Source organism: Eubalaena glacialis, chromosome 16 (genome assembly GCF_028564815.1).
Source record: "Eubalaena glacialis isolate mEubGla1 chromosome 16, mEubGla1.1.hap2.+ XY, whole genome shotgun sequence".
In the NCBI taxonomy this organism is placed as follows: domain Eukaryota; kingdom Metazoa; phylum Chordata; class Mammalia; order Artiodactyla; family Balaenidae; genus Eubalaena; species Eubalaena glacialis.
In genome coordinates this window covers 8,445,933-8,466,132 of record NC_083731.1, presented here as the reverse complement: position 1 = coordinate 8,466,132, position 20,200 = coordinate 8,445,933, and the positions used below count along the sequence as shown (strand labels likewise).

General features: G+C 41.5%; 1 protein-coding gene across 1 annotated transcript; it reads right to left on the bottom strand.

Annotated features, from left to right (window-relative positions):
- Positions 1-1,239: 1,239 nt before the first annotated feature.
- On the bottom strand, positions 1,240-19,730 carry SLC10A2 (solute carrier family 10 member 2). Its single transcript, XM_061171019.1, has 6 exons — positions 19,242-19,730; positions 12,331-12,449; positions 8,055-8,143; positions 6,414-6,589; positions 4,007-4,164; positions 1,240-1,397 (listed from the first exon to the last, which is right to left on the bottom strand). Exons 1-6 carry the CDS (start codon positions 19,616-19,618, stop codon positions 1,240-1,242), a joined length of 1,077 nt encoding a protein of 358 aa, XP_061027002.1. The 5' UTR covers positions 19,619-19,730.
- Positions 19,731-20,200: the final 470 nt, after the last annotated feature.

The following is a 20,200-nucleotide window of genomic DNA, read 5'->3' as shown; positions in this document are numbered from 1 at the left end:
GTCTAATGATGAAAAAATATAGAGGCCTTACTCAATTGTAAATGTGAACGTGGTATAAAAAGGCATAAATGTTACAACATTTAAAAGCAGCATCCCTCCCCCTCGGTATTGGAAGAACTAAGTTTAGAGCTGATATTCATGTTCCTGTAATGTTGAGGGACACCAGCTGGACCTGAACTCGCATCAACCAAGTGCAAAAGGCCCTTGGAAACCAACACATTTGCAAGGGAATGGATGAGTTCGTGAAAATGTCTGAATAGAAAATGGAACTAGACCACTCTGAACTGAATCATGGAGGTTCCACATCTTGCTGCGGAATGAGGGAAAGGAGATTAAATTAGCCCCGTAATGGAGACACCCAACTGTCGGCCAGCTGTTTCCCCTTTGCCATGAAACTCCGCTGCCATTGGCCAAATCCTCTTTGCTTCCTCCTGTTAGACCTGCTTACAGAATCCCAGGGACTCACTTGGTGACGCTCTTCCCATTCCTGGGCCCTGGGCTTGTCCTCTTCTTCCTGAAACACTGTTTAATACTTACTCACTTCCCGCGTGGCTCCCTGACTTCATTCTTACTGCTACTTATTTCTGCACATCTAATTGACTCTTGTCTTGCATTGCAAGCAAGTTTCTGTTATCTGTGCTTTTCCATGTACTTCCCATAATCTCCCATTGAATGGAGTTCACCCACGAGAGCAGTCGAGTTTCTTCCAATACTTCTGTCTTTGTGTCTTCCACCACCTCCCTGCTCTATGTTGCCTACTGTGGGAGCTTCATATGAACCAAATAGCTGTCATAGTAGCCAGTGTCACACAGGCAAGCCTAGAGGAAGTCTCTCTCCAGGGCTTGAAGAGCTGCCAAATTCAAGCCATTTGAAAGAATTCTGTTTTTCCTAAAAAAGTCAAGTGGGCATCATTGGACTCCCACGGCAGGGCAATGCTTATACAAAACCCTTGACGAGTTATGGGCTTGATTCTAATTTGGTTATTAAATTCTCAGTGTTTCTTATGTTGGGTTTAGTCTGAGGTTTGAGGATATTTTGGGGGCATATTCAAAGACAGAATATATATATTTGTATATATGTATAAATATTTGTCACATTAAGGATTTGGACCACCAGTCACATGGTACCAAAACCAATACATGATTTCAATTCAAACTTAAATTTTCTCCTTAACGTTTTTTCTGCCAAATGTCCCATCAAAACAAATAATTAAATATTGTTACAGCTGATGCGTGTTCTTTAGAATTTTTCTTTTTGGTCCACTGGTGTGTGCTTTTCATCTGGCTGAAATCCTTCATTCGCCTTTTGGAATGATGCCTCAGGGTCTGGTTCACTGCCTTTGCCCTCTGGAAGTTCCTTATTGTTTTTTCTGTAGTATTTCTTGTATGCTACATAGACTAGAAAACAATACACAGCAAGTTAAGCAAATTTCATAATAATAAGCTGCAAACTTACTTTGGACAGTGATTATAATCTATGTCTCAAAAAGCAGTTGGCATTTTCTGTGGGCTGGAGGCTACTTAGAGAGCGCGATCACCATTCTTAGTTCCATGATCGCTCATGGTAAGAGGGGTGACTGCTCACCTGATTTCTGCAGGCATCAGCCCTGTAGGTGGTACTCACCAATAACAACAACAGCAAACATTTATTCTGTCCCTACTATCTCCCAGTTATGTGCTAGTCCTCAATAATATGCTACAAGCTAAGGGGCATTGTCAGGACCTCGGTCTACTGGTCTGTGTTGGAGGACTTGAGCTGGAATAACTGTCTCTCCCAGCCTTCACTCTTTCTTTCCTACGATGGGGGAGCCTTGGCTGATGGGTGATCAGCCTTCCTTTCTTCCATGAAGCTGCTAGTCTCTGGTGGCAGCCATTTCTCAGCATATTTTTGAGGTCAGCTCACACCTGGACAGACTGGCCTGTGGTTGATGTGTGTATACGTGCGCTAAACGCACATGTAGGAAGCAGTGGAGAGGGACGGTATTACCAAGCCCATGTGGTCGTCGTTTTGAGCCATATTTTCTAATTAAGCTTTATCAAGTGCTATTTTGTTATCTAAATATCTGATTCTTTTTTCTTCTACTTCTCATCTGGTTCCAAAGTCTACACGGGAAAAGAAAGTATTATTTATTGGCACCTTCAGTTTCCAATACCTCACACTTAAAATTGGTATAATAATACTGTCTATCTCACAGGGCAATTGTGAGATAGAATGGTAAAGGGCCTAGCACAGCCCTGGGAGAGTAGTAAGTGCTCAGTAAACACTAACTCTTGTGATGATACACAGCTGAGAGAGACAATAGCCTGCTTCCAAGGTCTTAATATGTCAAGGTCAATATCCCCTTGGACGGTCTCTGCCCTTCTACTAATATACTAGTTTTGAAGCCACTGAGCTGTTGACTCTATTGAATTGAGCTTGTGGTTAATTACAATATCCCAACACTTTTATTATAAACTGTTTTGAGCTGGGAATCCCTCAACTTATCACTGATTTTATTTAACCAAACTATTTATTTCCCTCCCTTCCTTCTTCCCTTCCTTCTTTCCTTTCCTTGTTCCCCAAAATATTTAGACTTCTAATCCTTACACCAAAATATGTTTCCTGGCATTGCATATCCTTGTTTTCATTCTTGCTGCTAAAACTGTGGGAAAATACAAGACCAATACTATTGCCCACTTTTCCATTATTCCTTCAGCTTATCTACTAAGCCCTTTTGAATCAGTTATTTAACTAGTAAATCTATGTAATTGTCCTATCACCAATCTACTTTCTCTGGTTTGGCTAGTAGACACCACTAGTATTATTTGGGAAAATCCCACAGTGTACCAAACTTGGTACATCTCCATCATACAGGTAAACAAGGTAATTAGGCCATGGAGCCCTCCCTGCTGTGCCAGTGATAAGTCAGTGGAACGTTTCTAATGGGTCCAGAGGGGCCTGTACTGGAAAGGAAAACTCTGCTTCGAGAATGACATTCAAGATGATAGCCCGGAGAATGATTAACTCCTATGGGCCAGTTGAACATCTGTTGGAGCTAAGTGAAAAACCAAACCTCAACCTATACAAAACTGTACCTCTGGTCATTGTATCACTTAAGAGTCACATTATTTTTTCATTCACTTTCACTATACAATCCTCATTAAAATGCCACTAAGCTTAAAGAGGAAGTTTCTTTATTAAACCACCCCCCCCAAAAAAATCCCCAGAATTTGAAAATAAAGGTCAAATATGACCAGTCCATAGAAAACAAAATATAAAGAAAAGTTTCAAGTAGGTGAAAGCCAGCAGGTGGCAAGGGCTAATGGATCAAAGCTATACGCTACGTTAGAGTGAAATTAGAAATCAAGTTGGCTATTCTTAGTACTTGAAATAAAGAACATGTTTGCTTCAACTATTTCAATTGTATGGTTATTATAAAAAGAAAAATATATATATACACACATATATGCACATACATACATGTCTTCCGATACAACTTAGCCTGATAAATATCCCTTGTATACTAATTTTCTGATAAATATCCTACATGTATACTAAGAATATCAAGATGATGATTTGAGAAAAATGACCAGTTCAGGGTTCCTGGAAGCAGGTAGGAAGGCACACTATAAAATGGTCCTAACAGGTTCATATGCTCCTTAATTACTGAGAAAAAGAAAGTCAGTGGAGAGAATCAAACTCCATTACTTTTCACTTAAAAATACCCTCTACTAGAACGTTTTGGTAAGATTATAATTTTTTTCATCAGCAGTTGGGAAGTCGTGATAATATTATGGGTGGCTTTTCCTACCTGTTGATTTCACTGCCAGAAAAAGGGAATTAAAAAATGCCATACTGGCCACTCCAGGATTTCTCAAAGAAGCACGTCACAACGAAATGTGGTGATCAGTGTCCCTTACGTGCTAAGAGTGCTGCTGCCATGATGAGCTGGAAGATGCTGTAGATGAGGGGGAAGGTGAATGTGAGGTTGAGCTACCAATGAAATGTGGTGATCAGTGTCCCTTACGTGCTAAGAGTGCTGCTGCCATGATGATCTGGAAGATGCTGTAGATGAGTGGGAAGGTGAATATGAGGTTGAGCTCCTCGGTAGTGAAGGAGAGCTGGACGATGGTGGAGCACAGCTGCGTGTTCTGCATCCCTGTTTCCAAGGCAACTGTTCGGCACCTGAAAGAGACGTTCCGAGAACCTGTGTTTTCATTGGGTTGTTTGGGGTGTAGTTGTTTTGCTTTGTTATTGTATAACATTAAAAGCAGATATGAACATAGAAAACTTAACGCGTACCGAAGGGGATAGCGGGGGGCGGGGAGGGATAAATTAGGAGTTTGGGATTAATAGATACACACTACTGTATATAAAATAGGTAAACAGCAAGGGGACCTACTGTCTAGAACAGGGAGCTGTATTCAATATCTCGTAATAACCTATAAAGGAAAAGAATCGGAAAAATAATATACATATACGTATAACGATCACTTTGCTGTACACTTGAATCTGACACAACATTGTCAATTAAGCCTCAGTTAAAACAAATATTTACTCCGGAAAAAAAGCAGATATGAGAACAAGTACATATGTATGTGCGTATACATATATCTGTTTTTAATGTATGTGTTTATTCACTATATAGTTTTATTTATATTAAACAAATATGTAACTTATTAACATATTATTAGATAATACATTGTAATATAAATAAATATTTTATCACTTTTTCTCTACATATACATAGATAAAATCTTGCTCTAGTCACCCTTATGGTCGTTATGATAATGAGAAAATGGACATAAACCTCTACAAAAGTTAAAAAGCTTTATGTAAACGAAAGCCGCTGTTATTATTTTCTCCTTTTCAAATTAAAAAAATTGGGGATTATAATATTTTCTTGTCCAGAGGAACAAGGAACACCAATTAGCTTATTTTGCCCTCTGAGCAGTGGAAGTATCTGTGTCATCTATTTCTATATGTGCATATATACACAGAGATTATTTATATTATATTTAATATATGGATAACATTTATTAATAAGCAATATATCCTTATTAAATATAATATTGATTAAACTTATATATTTATTTGTAAAATAAAATTATATGTTGAATAAATATATACACATTGAAAGCAGATATATATATGTATATGTGTGTGTATATATATAATATATATATATATATAAATTAAAAAATATATCTGAAAGGAGCAGGCTCATTTATATTAATGTTCCATAAATGGCAGAGGCGGTTCATGTCACACTTTTCAATTACGTCCTTGGTAACAGTGCAGAGCACAGAGCAGAGGCTGAGAAAACACTCAAGGTAGAGTATGTGTTATAGTTGTTTTACTGTTAAATTGGTTTTGTTCTTCTGGTTAAATCTTGATCAAAAATCTGCAAGGTGGGCATTACTGGCCCCATTCCACAGATGAGAAAATCAAAGGAAGAGTAAGTGCCTGGCGTGGGGTTCCACCGTGGGTGAGTGGTGGGTCAGCCTGACTCACATCACACCCTTTCCACTGTCCAGTGCCTCCCACCTTGTCCCTGACCTCATACACGTACCAGCTCCGACACCTGCTTTTCTCTCTGCCTATCGATTCCGATGCTCTAGTCGGAGGGGAAAGCCCATACACGCTAAAACAAGTTCTAATATCCAGCACTTTGTGGATGATGAGCGCATCCTGTTTCTGGCCTGAGGAACCCTTGTCGACCACAAGGCTAACCTGGGTAATTTGGTTGAAGTCATTTTGTTTGGAGAATAAGGGCACGTGACAATGGAAGAGCCCAACTTGCACCGTAGGGGGAATGGTCCAGGTGGATTTGAACAAAAAAAGAGGCAGTCAGTGTTTTCTTTCTGGGGGACTTGCATAATTTAGGGATGAATGAGTCTATATAGAATGATGTATTCAGAAATAGGGTAATGTTGTTACAGGTGAGAAACTTTGAATCTGCATCAGTATGTACAGCTGTTGTAGGTTGAATTGTATTTTCCCAAATGCATATGCTGAAGTCCTAACCCTCAGTACCTCAGATTGTGACCTTATTTGGAAATAGGGTCACTAAAGATACAATTAGTTAAGACAAGGTGATTCAGATGCACCCTAATTCAATATGACTGGTGTCCTTACAAAAAGGGGAAATTTGGACACAGAGACATGCACAGAAGGAAGGCAATGTGGAGAGAAATAGCTAGAAGATGGTCATCTACCAGCCAAGGAAAGAGGCCTGGAACAGATCCCCCTTATCCCTCAGAAAGGACCAATCCTGCTGACATTGATTTTGGACATCTAGCCTCCGGAACAGGGAGACACATTTCTGTTGTTTAAGCCACTGTTTGTGGTGCTTTGTTACAGCAGCCCCAGCAAACAAATACAGCAGCTATTACAGAAGAAAATCCCTAGTCTGATTTACCAAAACACCATACCTGTGCCAGGACTGACCAGCTAGTCTGGCCAGAAAAAACCCTAGGGAGTAACCGGCCAAGGGAAATATGGTTCCTATCACCCAGAGTTTGGGCTCGATGATCCAGGCACTCTGGTACAGTACTCCTCCGACCACAGCTATGAGCACAATCAGCAGGGCGCCTGTGATGGACCCGATCTGGAAGAAAGACACGAGCAGGTGCAACAATCGTGAGTCAAGGCAAATCCAAGGGTTCTTGTCAGAGAAGAAGCCTAAGCATCTCTTTCTCTCTGGGAAAGTGAGAATATGTGATCTTTCTGTGTAACCCTTGCCCGATGGCCGTGGTAGACCCACCAGAAACGCTGGTGCTTGTCCCACGGTTTAATTTTTAAGAAGATTAACAGGACCAATTGAGTGTCCGTACTCAGTTAGCCTGAAGAAGATGTTCTAGTTGCAAATTATCCTGGTCAGAGAGGAAGAAAACCCACTCCAATAAGAACTAGAAGAGCCGGCTTCCAGATTCAACTCCTCCCGTCTGCCTTCCTCAGGTCAATCACGAAACCTCTCTGAGTCTTAGATTTTTCATCTGTAATTGAGGATGAAATCTTACCTGAGTCACCTTTTATGATTGTTATGATAATGAGAAAATGGAGATAAAATTCTATAAAAGTTAAAAAGGTGGGCTTCCCTGGTGGTGCAGTGGTTGAGAATCTGCCTGCCAATGCAGGGAACACGGGTTCGAGCCCTGGCCTGGGAAGATCCCACATGCCGCGGAGCAACTGGGCCCGTGAGCCACAACTACTGAGCCTGCGCGTCTGGAGCTTGTGCTCCGCAACAAGAGAGGCCGCGATAGTGAGAGGCCCGCGCACCGTGATGAAGAGTGGCCGGCGCTTGCCACAACTAGAGAAAGCCCTCGCACAGAAACGAAGACCCAACACAGCCATAAATAAATAAATAAATTTAAAAAGGCATGGGCAAACAAAACACTGTTATTGCTTTCTCCTTTACACGTTAAAAAAAAATTGGGGATGTTAACATTTTTTTTTTTCTGGTCCAGAGAAACAAAGAACACCAAGTGGCTTATTTTGCCCCCCTGAGAAGTGGAATCTATCCATGTCTATATTTGTCTATATCATCTATATTGTCTATCTCCATCAGGTGGCTAGCATATAGTTGGTAAAAGGGAATGAATTGTTACTAATTATGTATATCATCATTTATATACATAGTTATATATTATTATTTTTATGTATATATAAATGTGTATATAAAATCTACCAATTGCCAGGCACAGAACTGGCCATATACATACAGGGATAAGAAAGATACGATTTCTTTTCTAAGACAGCTGTCTAGATATATTTTATAATACAAACCCACATAACAGAGATAAAAGCAAAGTGCTGTTGGTGTACAGAGTAGAATAAAACCAAGAGGTGAAGTTTGAATTGGGAATCTCAAAGGGTGGATAGAAACTTGCCCTGTTGTTGGGACAGGGAAGGGCGTTCTAGAGGAGTGGGCTGCATGTCTAATAACGTTAAGACCCTCTAGAAGGGGCTTTATAATACAGTGAGAAAAACCAGTTCAGTAGATGGAGAGACCCATCACTGCAGTGCACACTCTGGGGCACTTGACCATGCTGCCTGTGGCATGGGACACTTACCTTAAGTATGATCTTGGCTTTTCGGGGCCATCTGTGATTAACAAACATTCCAATGGAAACAGGAACAACAAGAGTCACCAAAGATATACCTAAAGGTGACAGAGGGCAATTTGATCAACAGAATACAGCACAGGAAAGAGGAAAACAAGAGTAAGCAGCCCCAAAAAAGGTTTAGGATGTAGATCAGGCTCCCTTCTTGAATACACTAAATAAGTTAAAAAATAACCCACCCCCCAAACTCTACTTCTTTACCTACTCCAGTAAATAATTCAATATTACTGGTGGAAAATTGATAATATTGATGATATAAATCCTTTCCCTAAATCCTGGATTAATTTTTTTTGGAGTTCTTTATACTGCCAATCAATATCTTTTGGTTTCAATTTGTCAGAATCTTGGCTTATGTAGTCTTGGGATCTTTATATCCTAGGAAAAATACCTTTTCAAAGTATGTGTATGTGTGTGTGTGTGTATGTGTGTATATTCTTGGGGTGTACAAAGATGATATTTAACATCTGTCTGTTACTTCACGGTAGTAGAAATAAAAGAAAAAAGTTCAAAATTCTCCAGGCATTCTGTGGCTAATGACTTCCGGTTAAGATTGACTTGGGTGATTCAAATCTGCAGCAGAGAAGTGAAAGAATAGGTTGAAAAAGCATGCTTTAAATTTTCCATGAGATAATATATTTGTCGACGTCTCAAGTAATTATAATTCTTTGCAGGAATGTGCCCACCCAGCCAGATAAAAGAGTCATACTTCAGTTTCTCTGTGTTAAATTTACTGCTGTTCTTGTGACATGTGGTTTGTTTCTCCATGTTATTTAACACTCATTTGTCTGATGGCTGCTTTTATATAATATGGCGCCGAACAACTTCTAACTTCTCACAGGCTGTTTCTTTTTCAAACATCCTTTTAAAGTAGTAGGAGAAAGTGGAATTGAATAATGAGATTCTGAGAGCGGTTGTTGTTTGGTATTGGAGTAGATTGAACTAGGACTGGGAAACGGATTCTAGATCCCAGGGCTGTAAATATCAACTTAAAATGAATATAATAGTGATGAAAACATAATGTCTTTGTAGCCTTCTGGCCCTCCTGGTGATATAAGGGTCTGCAATTACTTTTTCCCAGAAATTACTCAACGGGATTAAGTAATAGCTAAGGGTACCAAGAGCAGGAAAAAAAAAAAAAAATTAGGGATGAAAGAGTAAAGGAGAAAATGGTGGAATAAAGGAAATGAAAAAGGTCACTGATGGAGGTACTGGTCAGAGCCCCCAGAAAAATCCCCTTTGGGTATCCTTACATCCTGCTACTTTGGGAGGAGACTTCCTCCTCTGGGTGTCCAGACTGTTCCCTAAATGGATGTTTGTAGGCCTTAAAGGAAAGCCGTCTTGATACAAATTGGTTGTACTGCAGTCACTTAAATCTGGGTGCCAATACTGTGATTGGAATGTGAGTGTGGTTAGGTTTTGGTAATGTAGTTGTCATGTGTTGGATCTGTGCAAAGGCAGCCCAGCCCATGTTCGGCCCCTCTTTGCTGAGTCTTAATCTCTTGGGGGCAGCCCAAGGCTACCAGATAAACACACAAGCAGGACCAGTGGCCAAAGATAATGGCAGAATTGCATTTCCCCTCTTGACCAGACGAGACCGGATAAAGATTTTCCGGGACTCGAAGTTGGCTGGAAAAGACACTCTTTGCCCTTCATCCCACTCAGAGTGTGTGACTCCCACCTGGAATTCTTTACTCCCCAGAGGCCTAGAGATTTGTGTTTCTTATTCCCCATGTGCCTGAGCTCTCTGTGGCAAATGCCTGTCCATTGAGACGAGAGAGCATCGCTTACAGTTGCACTGTTCGAACCATAGCTTGGTCTTTAATCAAGTTTACACGGCAGGTACAAGAGGGAAGAAAGGGACAAAGAAAAAAGAAGAAAAGCGAGTGGGAAACAGAGTCACGGGGTAGAACTTGGAGCCAGACAGACTCGGAGCCGAACCTTATTCGCAAACTGTGAGAACCATGTGAATCATTTAAGCCTCCCAGCCTCAGTTTCATCGTTTGTGAAGTGGGTAGAATTATGTCTAATGCATGGTGCTGTTGTGAGAATCAGATGGGGAAGTGGATACACAGGTTGTGGTCCTAGACATGCAAGGGATGGAAGAGGTGGCACGGGAACTTTCTGCAGTGTTTGCAGTGGTACCAGCTGTGCAAGCTGCCTCCCTCCTCCATCCAGATGTCACCATCTGAAGGGGCTCCGGGGGTGTTTATTGAATCATCAGAACGTGGTGAGCACCGTACGGAAACTGGCCCCAATAGGCCGGCCAATGGAGCAGAGTGGAGAGCAGGCCGAGGGTTATTTCCAGCTCCCTGGTCATCTTGGACAAATTAAACACATACCCCGAGCCTTACTTAATTGCCTCATTGAAAAAGTATCGAAAACATCTTGTGAATTAATCAGGTTGTGTGTTTTCTACATTAAAGGGTAGCAAGAAGGTTAGGTTGGAAAAAGGACAAGGACAAAATGGTGAATAAGCAGAGTTAATACTTGTGTTTTTTCAAACTCTCATTTTTAAACTTTTTATCTTTTCCTCTTCATTTCTCTCCCCTTCTGTTTTCTTTTTTCTTCTCTTTTTGCCCTTTATGCCTTGTAGGATGACTTTTTCCTCCTTTCAGGTACTAATGACTCACTTTCTCTTCCTTTCAAAATTTATTCACATTGAAGAAGGTGCTATCAGTCATTCACACTGTAGTTAGAATTTCCCAATATTGCCATGGGGCATTTTCCAGGAGGGAATGACTATCAAGAGGAGAATATTTTAAGGCTTAAATTTTTTTTCTTAAACAACAAATAATATAGAATTAAAACTCCTCATTCAACAGACACATTCTATGAGAGGCCTACAGTACACACCACTCAAGCAAACTGCACTCTTTACCTTGAAGGAAGGTGTCCTCCCAGGGAGCAGACTGAGAGTTGAGCAGCGTAAGGCACAGGCAGGTGGCTGTACAGGGTCACCCTAAAGCCTGATGCAGGAGATGACATCTGATAGGAAGGAGTTCCCTGGGGTCAGCAGAAGGACCACGTGAGGAGAAATCCCATACTGAACAAGGTGTGCCAAAAAGGACCACTTTTTTGTATGTGTGGGGAGGATGTCTAACGGCCATGGTAGGAATAGTAGAGTCTGCCTGAAAATATTGCAATACAGATTGTCCCCCACGAGTGTTCCAAAGTTTGTTCTAACTCAGTTGTGTAGACCTGATCATGTTTTTATCACAGAAACGATTTTTCTTAGAAATGGAAGACATCCAGTCCAGCTTCCCATGTCAACAGGAATCCTGTTTACAAACATCTTTCTGAGGCACCGTTCAGTCTTTGCTCACATGTTCCCTTCCACAGGACCCCTGCACCTCTTTGAGGCAGCCCATCAGGGAGACACTGGTCTGCAAGGTCAGCTGAAAAAAGACTATTTAGTATGTCAAGTAGCTGGCAATTGGTACTGAGGTACTAGTTCACTTACATCTCATCTTTGTGGTTCTAGCGGATGCCTGGTTTGGGTAGACCAGGAACTATCTTGTCCTGCCCTTGACCCCATGTTCCACCAATGACTTAATCTCCCACCAATATTTGTTCTTCCCGAAACAGGAAATAAAGCCCTTTGGGGCTGGGGGTGACCATCTGGGAGCTGAGTGGAGACAGAGTTATAACTTGCATGTTTGACTCCCAGGACCTGGTACACAAGCTGAGCCAGTAGATCAACTTCTGAATCACGACGCGGTTCCCAGCGGAGGGTTATAAATAGTGTGTTTCTCATGGAACTCACTATTTATGTGTCGAGGGTTCTCATGGCCATTGCTTACCGGGTGCCCTATTTTGAAATCATAAATAGAATGCTTTTTGTATTCGTTCCATATGAGTGTTCCGGAGCACCCTGGACCAGTTGCGCCCTGGGATAAGGGCAGGACAGAGCCTCCTGTGCATCGGCAGCTCCAGCCTCCTCAGGCCCACACGACTGTGCACGGGGGTCCATTCCGTCAGCCCCTCCCTGGCGATTTCAATGGAGGACAAAACCAGTTCTCCCACAGCGTCAAGCGTTGGAATTCAGATTCGGCCAATCCTCATGCAAACGCAGGCGAGACTTGTCCTGAAATCCTAACTGGGCACCAACTACTGCTGGTGCAAGAAGTAAGGTCTAGCTGGGTCTGAGCCTGGCCTGAGGATCTACCCGGGGACAAGCAGAGGGGAGGAGGGCCGGGTTAAGCCGTCTGGTGGAGGAATGACTTACCTATTTTATCATAGGGAATTAAGATTATCCCAGAGTCGACCCACATTTTGGTATAGATTAAGAGGCACAGCGGCATCATCCCCAGGGCAAGCAGCGTGGAGCACGTGGTCATGCTGATGCTGAAAGGAAACGGGCAGCGTGATACAGCCACCTGCGTTTTCTACGGGAGAGGTGGTTTCATTTTTCAGGGCGTGATTAGAAAGTCCTGCCAAAGACCCTCCGCCAGCAGCACCATCCGGTCCGACGGACAGAAATACACACATACCCTGGTCTGTGCAGGGCCACACCTGGGGCAAGATGGTGAGATCTGTATTTCGTGTCTTTCTACTTGGTCTTGTGCCACCCCTCCCTCCCCACTGGTTCTCAAGGATCAGAGAAGATATTTCGTGACTGTTTCAACTCATTGTTAAACAAGGTACAAGGTGCGTGGACATGCCACCCTTCGAACCTCCCATCAGAGAACAGCAAACACATTTATACCTGCCAAGACATCAGGGGCTTTACTGTGTCTGCTCGGGATGAGAGGGGCCTCCGTGGCCCCTGGAGGAGAATGCACATCCAAGGGAGGAAGCCTCAATGTCTTTCCTTAAAGCAGACAAATTATTCCCCTAATGCCTGAAGCTTGAGAGAAGGAGAGGAAGCTGACTTCAAAAACCAAGGAAAACATGCAAGCAGGCAGAGTGGGCCTGGGTTCTAGCTCTGCTAAGAAATGTAGCAAATGGTGTTCAGCAGCATCAGGGTCTGGTAGTGTTCCTTCTGAAGCATCAGTGTTTGAGTGAGTGGACACGGTTGAATAAGTGGACTTTGGCTTTGGAGGTGGAGGGTATGGAATGATGCTATTTTCAGCACTACTGCAACGGATGGAGGAGAGGTTTTGGGGAGCGGGTCTTTTGGTCCCTGAAAAGTGCCCTGTGTATGGGGGCATATTCTCTTCCTGGGAAACAGAGCCCTTAAACAGCTGGGCCAGACACGGGCTGGCTTGGAAGCAGGCGTGGCCACGTTTATGACTATGGGTAATTTACTTGGCTTCCTTTTGCCAGTTTCCTTATCTGTGAAATGAAGAAATGTGAAATGAAGATCATAATCATCACCACCTCATAGGCTGTGAGGACTAAGGGACCCAATGAGTCCAGTACTTAGAATAATGCAAGGCGCTCATTAAAAGCCAGTTAACTCTAACCCTAACCCTAACCCTATCCAGCCATTGCGTGTGTGTGTGTGTGTGTGTGTGTGTGTGTGTGTGTTGTGTTTCAGCATAATACAGAATCAGGAAACTAGAGAGATTTTTCTGAAAGGCCCTTTCTCTAATAGCCGTAGCACTGAGACTATCAGAGTAGTAATTTCTTAAAGGAATTATATGTGGACTTCAAGGAAATATTAAGTTATTTACAACACCTGCCTCCCCTCCGGAAAAACAACCCAAAACCACAAACCACCCTACACATTGCTAAGGAAAACAGCTGGAGGTGAGGAAGTTCGTTTCATTGCATCTAACTAAGCAGTTTTGGCAAAATAAAGGATGGGGCAGTGTTTATCAGGGGGCTTACCTTGCATAATAATCATTTTCTTAAAAACCAGAATGAAGTCGCTTAAGACATGTTTAAAGGATTTAGAAAAAAATACTTGTCTTAGTAGAGCTAAAATTATGTAACAATAACCAGTGCTGGGGATGTATGTAAAGCATTTCCAAGAAGTTCGATCTGTTATGGTGACAGGTTAACTTAATTTAGATATGCAATAGGATGCTAAAGGCAGAGTTCCACACCAGAATAATAAGTTAATTTGTTACAAATAGTGCTTTGTCCTACTTATAAGTAAGATCCTGGAGTTTGATTTTCCCCTCTCTCTCTTCCTTTGCCATTCTCTTTTTCATCTTTTATTTAAAGAAATAAATTAGGATGGATTTAAAGTTATCCCCATAATAAAATTACTTTTATTCCAATGCATCCGATATGCTTTCCAGAGTGGAGATGATGGGATGGGGGTGGAGAAGGGGCAGTGTTCATTACCTGGATCACAATGGAGAGAAGGCTGACCATTTTTGGTTTTAAACCATGAGAACAACTTTTAGAAGGAAGTCTGTTTCTCCCCTTGTTTTTCTTTCAAATTTCCTTCTGAAAGCTTCAATTCTGACTCATTGCTAAGACAGTGTATGAAGTTGTGTCCTGGTTTGAGTTTGGCAAGAATGGTTTCTGAAAGGCCACGAGAAGGGACAAAACAGGAGTTGGAGAAGGAAACGGTTTAGATTTAGTGGCCACCTTGACCACGAGATGCTGCAGAGAGGCAAGAGAACAGATGGCCAGAACCCCTCAAAGTGAGATGAAGACCAACTCAGATAAACAATTTTAAGGAACAATGTAGGAGAATAAATTAGCAAGGAAAAAATCATTTTACATAAAACATTTGAAGTTCTACAAAGAGCAAAGATGTCAACAATGGAAATACTATACCCTGCATTTATATTGGAATAAGAGAAAACATCAGAAAAAAATCTCTTAGTTTAAATTCTTGCCTTAGTCCTATTCATTGCCAGGGAGAAATTTTTCCTTCTTTTTTCCTTTTGGAATTAAAAGAAAGCAACAAATGAGAATTCAGTGAATGTTGAGGAATTTGGTGAAGTCAGTGATAAGGAATGCAAAGATTATAATCGTCTTAGAAATGAAACACCAAGTTTGAAAGATCAAAAGAAGTGTATACAGGTGGGGCTAGAAGGTGGAGACATGATGATTGATAGAAATAGTGTTGAACAGAGGTTAAGAGTCTGGATAGGGATAAGTGAATAGGTCTGGATTCCGATTCTGACTCTCACATGTACTGACTATGACCTCTGTCAAGGATAGGAGCCTTAATTTTATCATCTATTAAATGCAGAAAATAATGGTACTAACCTCAGAGGATTAGTTTGAGGATTAAAATACACCTAGAGTACTTATACTGTGAGTGGTTCCTAACAGTTAACAGCTAACTAAATGTTAGCTAGTAAATGCAAAGAAATGCTGCAGAGCAAAACAAAGCTTGGTTCCTCTGAGGGAAAATAAAGGGGAATTCAAATAGTGTTGGATCAATTCTTAGATTAGAGAGGAGCTGGACATTTGCGTCATTGAAATGGGAAGAACTGCTTTGAATTTGTGAGAAGCCAGAGGGTCAGGGATTTCGAACAACTAAAATAACAGTGAACACAAAGTCGGAAGACGAAAAATATAACAACATTTGGCAAAAGAACAAGGGTTGTAGTAGGAAAATTTAGAAACTCTTAAATCTAGAAAATAATCAAAGGGAGGGAAGACAGTGCATAGCAGTGAAGGAATTAGAGGAAACTGAAGAAAGGATGCAAGGCAGGGATTCCCCAAAGAAGAAGTCAGAGAAAGGAAAATGGATTCCACATATAAACGATATCATATGATATTTGTCTTTCAGTGTCTGACTTACTTCACTCAGTATGACAATCTTTAGAAAGGATTCAAATGAACTTATTTACAAAAAAGAAGTAGAGTCATGGATGTAGAAAACAAACTTAGGGTTACCAGGGGTTAAGGGGTTAGGGAGGGATAAATTGGGAGATTGGGACTGACATACCCACACGAGTATATATAAAATAGATAACTAATAGGGACCTACTGTATAGTACAGGGAACTCCACTCAATACTCTGTAATGGCCTGTATGGAAAAAGAATCCAAAAAAAAAAAAGTGGATATATGTATATGTATAACTGATTCACTTTGCTGTACACCTTAAACTAACAACACAACATTGTAAATCAACTATACTCCAACAAAAATTTAAAAAAATAAAGAAAGGAAAATAGGAAGGAAAATCCTTGTGTGGTGTGACTGAGGCCATTGCTAAAGAAAGGAAAGATTAAAAAATGGGGAGTCTTTGGGTATACAGCAGACACAAGGGGGTGGAAGTCTCTGTGTTTGTTCCCTAAACTGTGGGCCACCAGCAAATTCACCCGAGAACACCCCCTTCATTTCTCCCTGAGACGTTTTGTTCATAATGCACCCATGGCAGAGCTAGAACAGGTGAAAATACTTGTTCACTGATCAGATTCCTACAACAACTTTCTAGGCTGGAGTGGTCTGGGAAGGAGCTGAAATATTACTTGCTGTATTACAATGAGCAAGGATTCCATTAGCAAGGTCTGCTTTTTTTGCTATTTGTGTGTGTGTGTGTGTGTGTGTGTGTGTTTGTGTTTAAGTCACCAGAGACTGCAGGATGCAACGGTTTCCCAGGTTTTGGAAGAGATGACAGCGTGAAGGGAGATGATGTGGTTCTCCCAGGAACCACATCCAGGAAGTGAAAGGCAGATGGAGTTGTTTGGCCGGCGTTATGTGGTGTCTGCTCAACTAGTGGTACAAACAGTCATATCTTAGCTGCCATTGCGAGAGTCCAAGTGGAAATGGAGAAGGTAAAGTTCCAAGAGGACAGAATGGGAAATATAAAGGGTAGATAGAATTGTAGCTACATAAATGATCATGAGACTTTAGTTATCCACTGCTCACTCCAGAAGAATAAAAAGTGTTGGAAAACTGTTTCCCAATAGCTGAGGTGTTACTTTCTTAATTTGCTCTGAAGAAATATTTCAACAGTTTTTCCTCTAACATATGCAAGGCATAATGTCATCATCTTCCTAGTGGCATAGTTTAACCTCCTTTCAGTGATCATGGGTTATCATTATTGTTCCACTAAAATACGGTGATGTCTTCTGGGTGATATGCTTACAGAGCTGTTTGTCCCTAAAATAGTGAGGCAGAGCTGCTGTGCTTTCTGACTTATCTTCTTTGCTTTGGAGGCATTTTGATCTTTTCATTTGCAGTCAGGCTTTTGGGGCCACTGGCTGCTGTGGGACATAGGCCTGCCCCTTCTAACAACTTGCTCCACCCCACTTCTTGTTTTTCATCCTCTGTGCTGGGAAAAAGTTTTAGAGCTTTACAATTGGGAGAGTGAGGGGGTCCTGTGTGAGGAACATCTATGAGATGAAGTATGATTTACTTTGGGTGTGCAGAGTCTTTCATTGGGTCTTGTTTGAGTTCCGGATAGGTGAAGTTGCTAGAGAGGTGATGACTGCACTGGATGGGTGCTGGTGTTGTTCACAAGACAAGGGAGATGTGTGGAGTGCACGCTTTCTAGAATGAAAATTAACAATTTTCAATGCCACGTGTCCCATTAGAGGACTTGCTGAAGGATTCATCTATACTGATTCAGCTGGGGGTTTTCCACCGAGGTTTCAAATTCTAATTCTGGTTCTTATTTCTTAATATTTTTACTTCTTACAGGGATTGTTATGTGAGGGAGATAAGATTACATAATCATCTCCTGTTTCCAGAGAAATAAGATTTCCTTAAAACCACAGGGAAGTGTAACGTAGAGTTTTTAGGTTAGGCTTTCACAGTTTCAGCCCCCAGAAGGGAATCTGCCCCCGTAGCTGCTGAACTCAGCATCACACACACTTTCCTGTCTTACAGAATGATGACACGTGTGGCATTTCGTGGAGGTACAAGACTCTTCTGTTTTGTTAAAAAGTTACAGATATTATGTAAAAGCTGTTTGGTGGCAAAGTCCTGTATTCAATTCAGTTCACTCCCCTCAACTTGTCTGTAGAATTCTCACCTCTGTGCCTTCATCCAGGTCACACTAAGTTGAAATCTAACAAGGCCTTATCGCTATACGGTGGTTCACAGATTAACTAAACCTGAAGAGCACCTGCCATCCTTTGCTCTTCACAGGACTTACCTTAGAAAAAAAATCTATTGCAAGGAAGAGATGGTATTTCCTTATGTGAAAGAGGTGTCACGTGAAGGTATATCGTTTGTATGGCTTTTCTAAAGCTTCTGGAGAAATAGGCACCAGCCGGGCTCAGTTGGCAGGCTTCCAGTTGCCCACTAGGCACTGGATCAACCTGGATCAACTGGAATCCAGTCTGACATTTTGCTCTGGTTACATTTCTACACATGAGCTTCTTGCTTCTGAGTGTTATAACGTGATGCACAGAGCCCATTGCCTACTGTACAGTATTTAATAAGCACTCGTTACACTGACTCCTGGCTGGTTTGCAGAAATGCATACCTTTCACAGGAAATGAGGAATGGTGAGGGAAGGAAAAAGACATTTGTCTATTCAACTTGCAGCATTAAAATTCTTGGTGTCCTCACATTACTGCTTTGTCTTATTCCTATTTGTTGTTTTTCTTTTTCCAGTACTAGTTCAGACTGGCACAGGATGAATTGGGCAAACATTGCAATTTAGATTACTCTGTGGGAAGCAGAGAAACCATTTTCTGTTTATTTTTTAGGAAGGTAAGCATAATTTTAAAAAAGCTGTTGTAGTGGTGTTCTTTTTTCTTTTCTTTTCTTTTTTTTTTTTTTTTTTTTTTTGTTTAATGCCAGTAGAAGTGAAGCAAATGTACAAAATCTTTCTTACACCTTATACCAAGAAAAAGCTTGTCCAAAAAACTGGCTGTGCTTGGTCATTGTCTCATCCTAGGTTCTAACTTTTAGTGAACAATTTAGTTTCACGATTGCATTCAAAGCTCCTCATCACCACAAAGAAAGTGTTTGTTTTTTTTTCTTTTTTTCTGATACCAACAAGGAAAACTTTCTCAGCTGCAGCTTGTGGCTTGGAAAGGATTTCTTTTTTGAACAACTTTGACTCTTTTCCCAAAGAGAAACAGCAATTATACAACTCCTTGTTAACTGAGTTAGATTTTAAAACACAAACACAAAATAGAACCCCTAAATTCGCAGAGCTAAGCAGCTGCGTAGGAAGGCGAGTCAAGGCATTTCGTCTCCCGTTTCAATTCTTAGTTGGACCCTAGATCAATGGCAGATCAGACGGACATTCACAACGCCATAGGCTTCTGAGAAGATTAATTCAATGTGATTGCGGTACTGGGAGGTTTAGATATCTTACCTCAGGTCCATGTCGCCATCAGCCCAATAGGCCAAGATGTTGGAGGTGGTTCCTCCCGGACAGCATCCCATGATGAGCACCACTACGGCTTGGATGGGGAGGATGTCAAAAGTCACTGAGAGGACGAATCCTGTGAGGGGCATGATTCCAAACTGACAGAGGAAGCCAATACATATGCCCCACGGATGCTTTATGTGCCCTAGGAATTTCTTGATTTCCACATTGCATCCCATGGAGAACATCACCAGCGACAATAGGATGGTTAAGACCGTGCTCAGGACGACACTTAGAGTGGTGTTGAAATCGCTCTCTGGCACCACACAGGACGCGCCATCGCAAACTGTTGCATTGGCCAAACAGACCGTTGAATTATTCATTGCTGGCTTTTCTGCTCAAATGCTCACAGAGGTCCACAGACGCGCTCGTCCTGTACTGTCTACTCCAACTGCGTCAAACTTTTAAACCCTTTTTAAACATATGTCACCTGGTGTCTCCTTCAAAAGCCACCTCAGAGAGGCAATAAAAAACAATAAATGCTAGTATGTCAGTTTCGAGAGGTAACCTTACAACACAGCACAAATTATGAATCATAAAAGTCCTGCCAAATTATTGGTCCAGACAGAGAATTCTAATTAATCATTTATTGACATGATAATGAACTCTGCCATATAAAAAGAGCTGTGTTAATGTTTAATGCTGGGAAGTTTTGTTCAATAATCTCAGTTAAATGACGCTTAAAATCAACTCAGACTATTACAGAACATTGTAGGGGTTAAGCCGCAGGAAAGCATCTCCTTGCAATGGGGGCGATTGGGTCCTGAGAAGTCCAGTGCCTTGTGACAAATCAAATTGCCGATTAGTATCAGACTCTGAGCTGGAACCCAGACCATCAATTTCCTCCCTTACTAGTTTTCCTACTGTATTATTCTGTCTGTGTGTATTGGTCTATAGTGTGCATA

Coding starts and splice junctions, on each gene's coding strand:
- SLC10A2 (XM_061171019.1), bottom strand. CDS start 19,618: ATGAATAATTCAACGGTCTGTTTGGCCAATGCAACAGTTTGCGATGGC. Junction 12,450..19,241: donor GATGGCGACATGGACCTGAG/GTAAGATATCTA, acceptor GTTTCCTTTCAG/CATCAGCATGACCACGTGCT. Junction 1,398..4,006: donor GGCAGCAGCACTCTTAGCAC/GTAAGGGACACT, acceptor ATTGTTTTCTAG/TCTATGTAGCATACAAGAAA.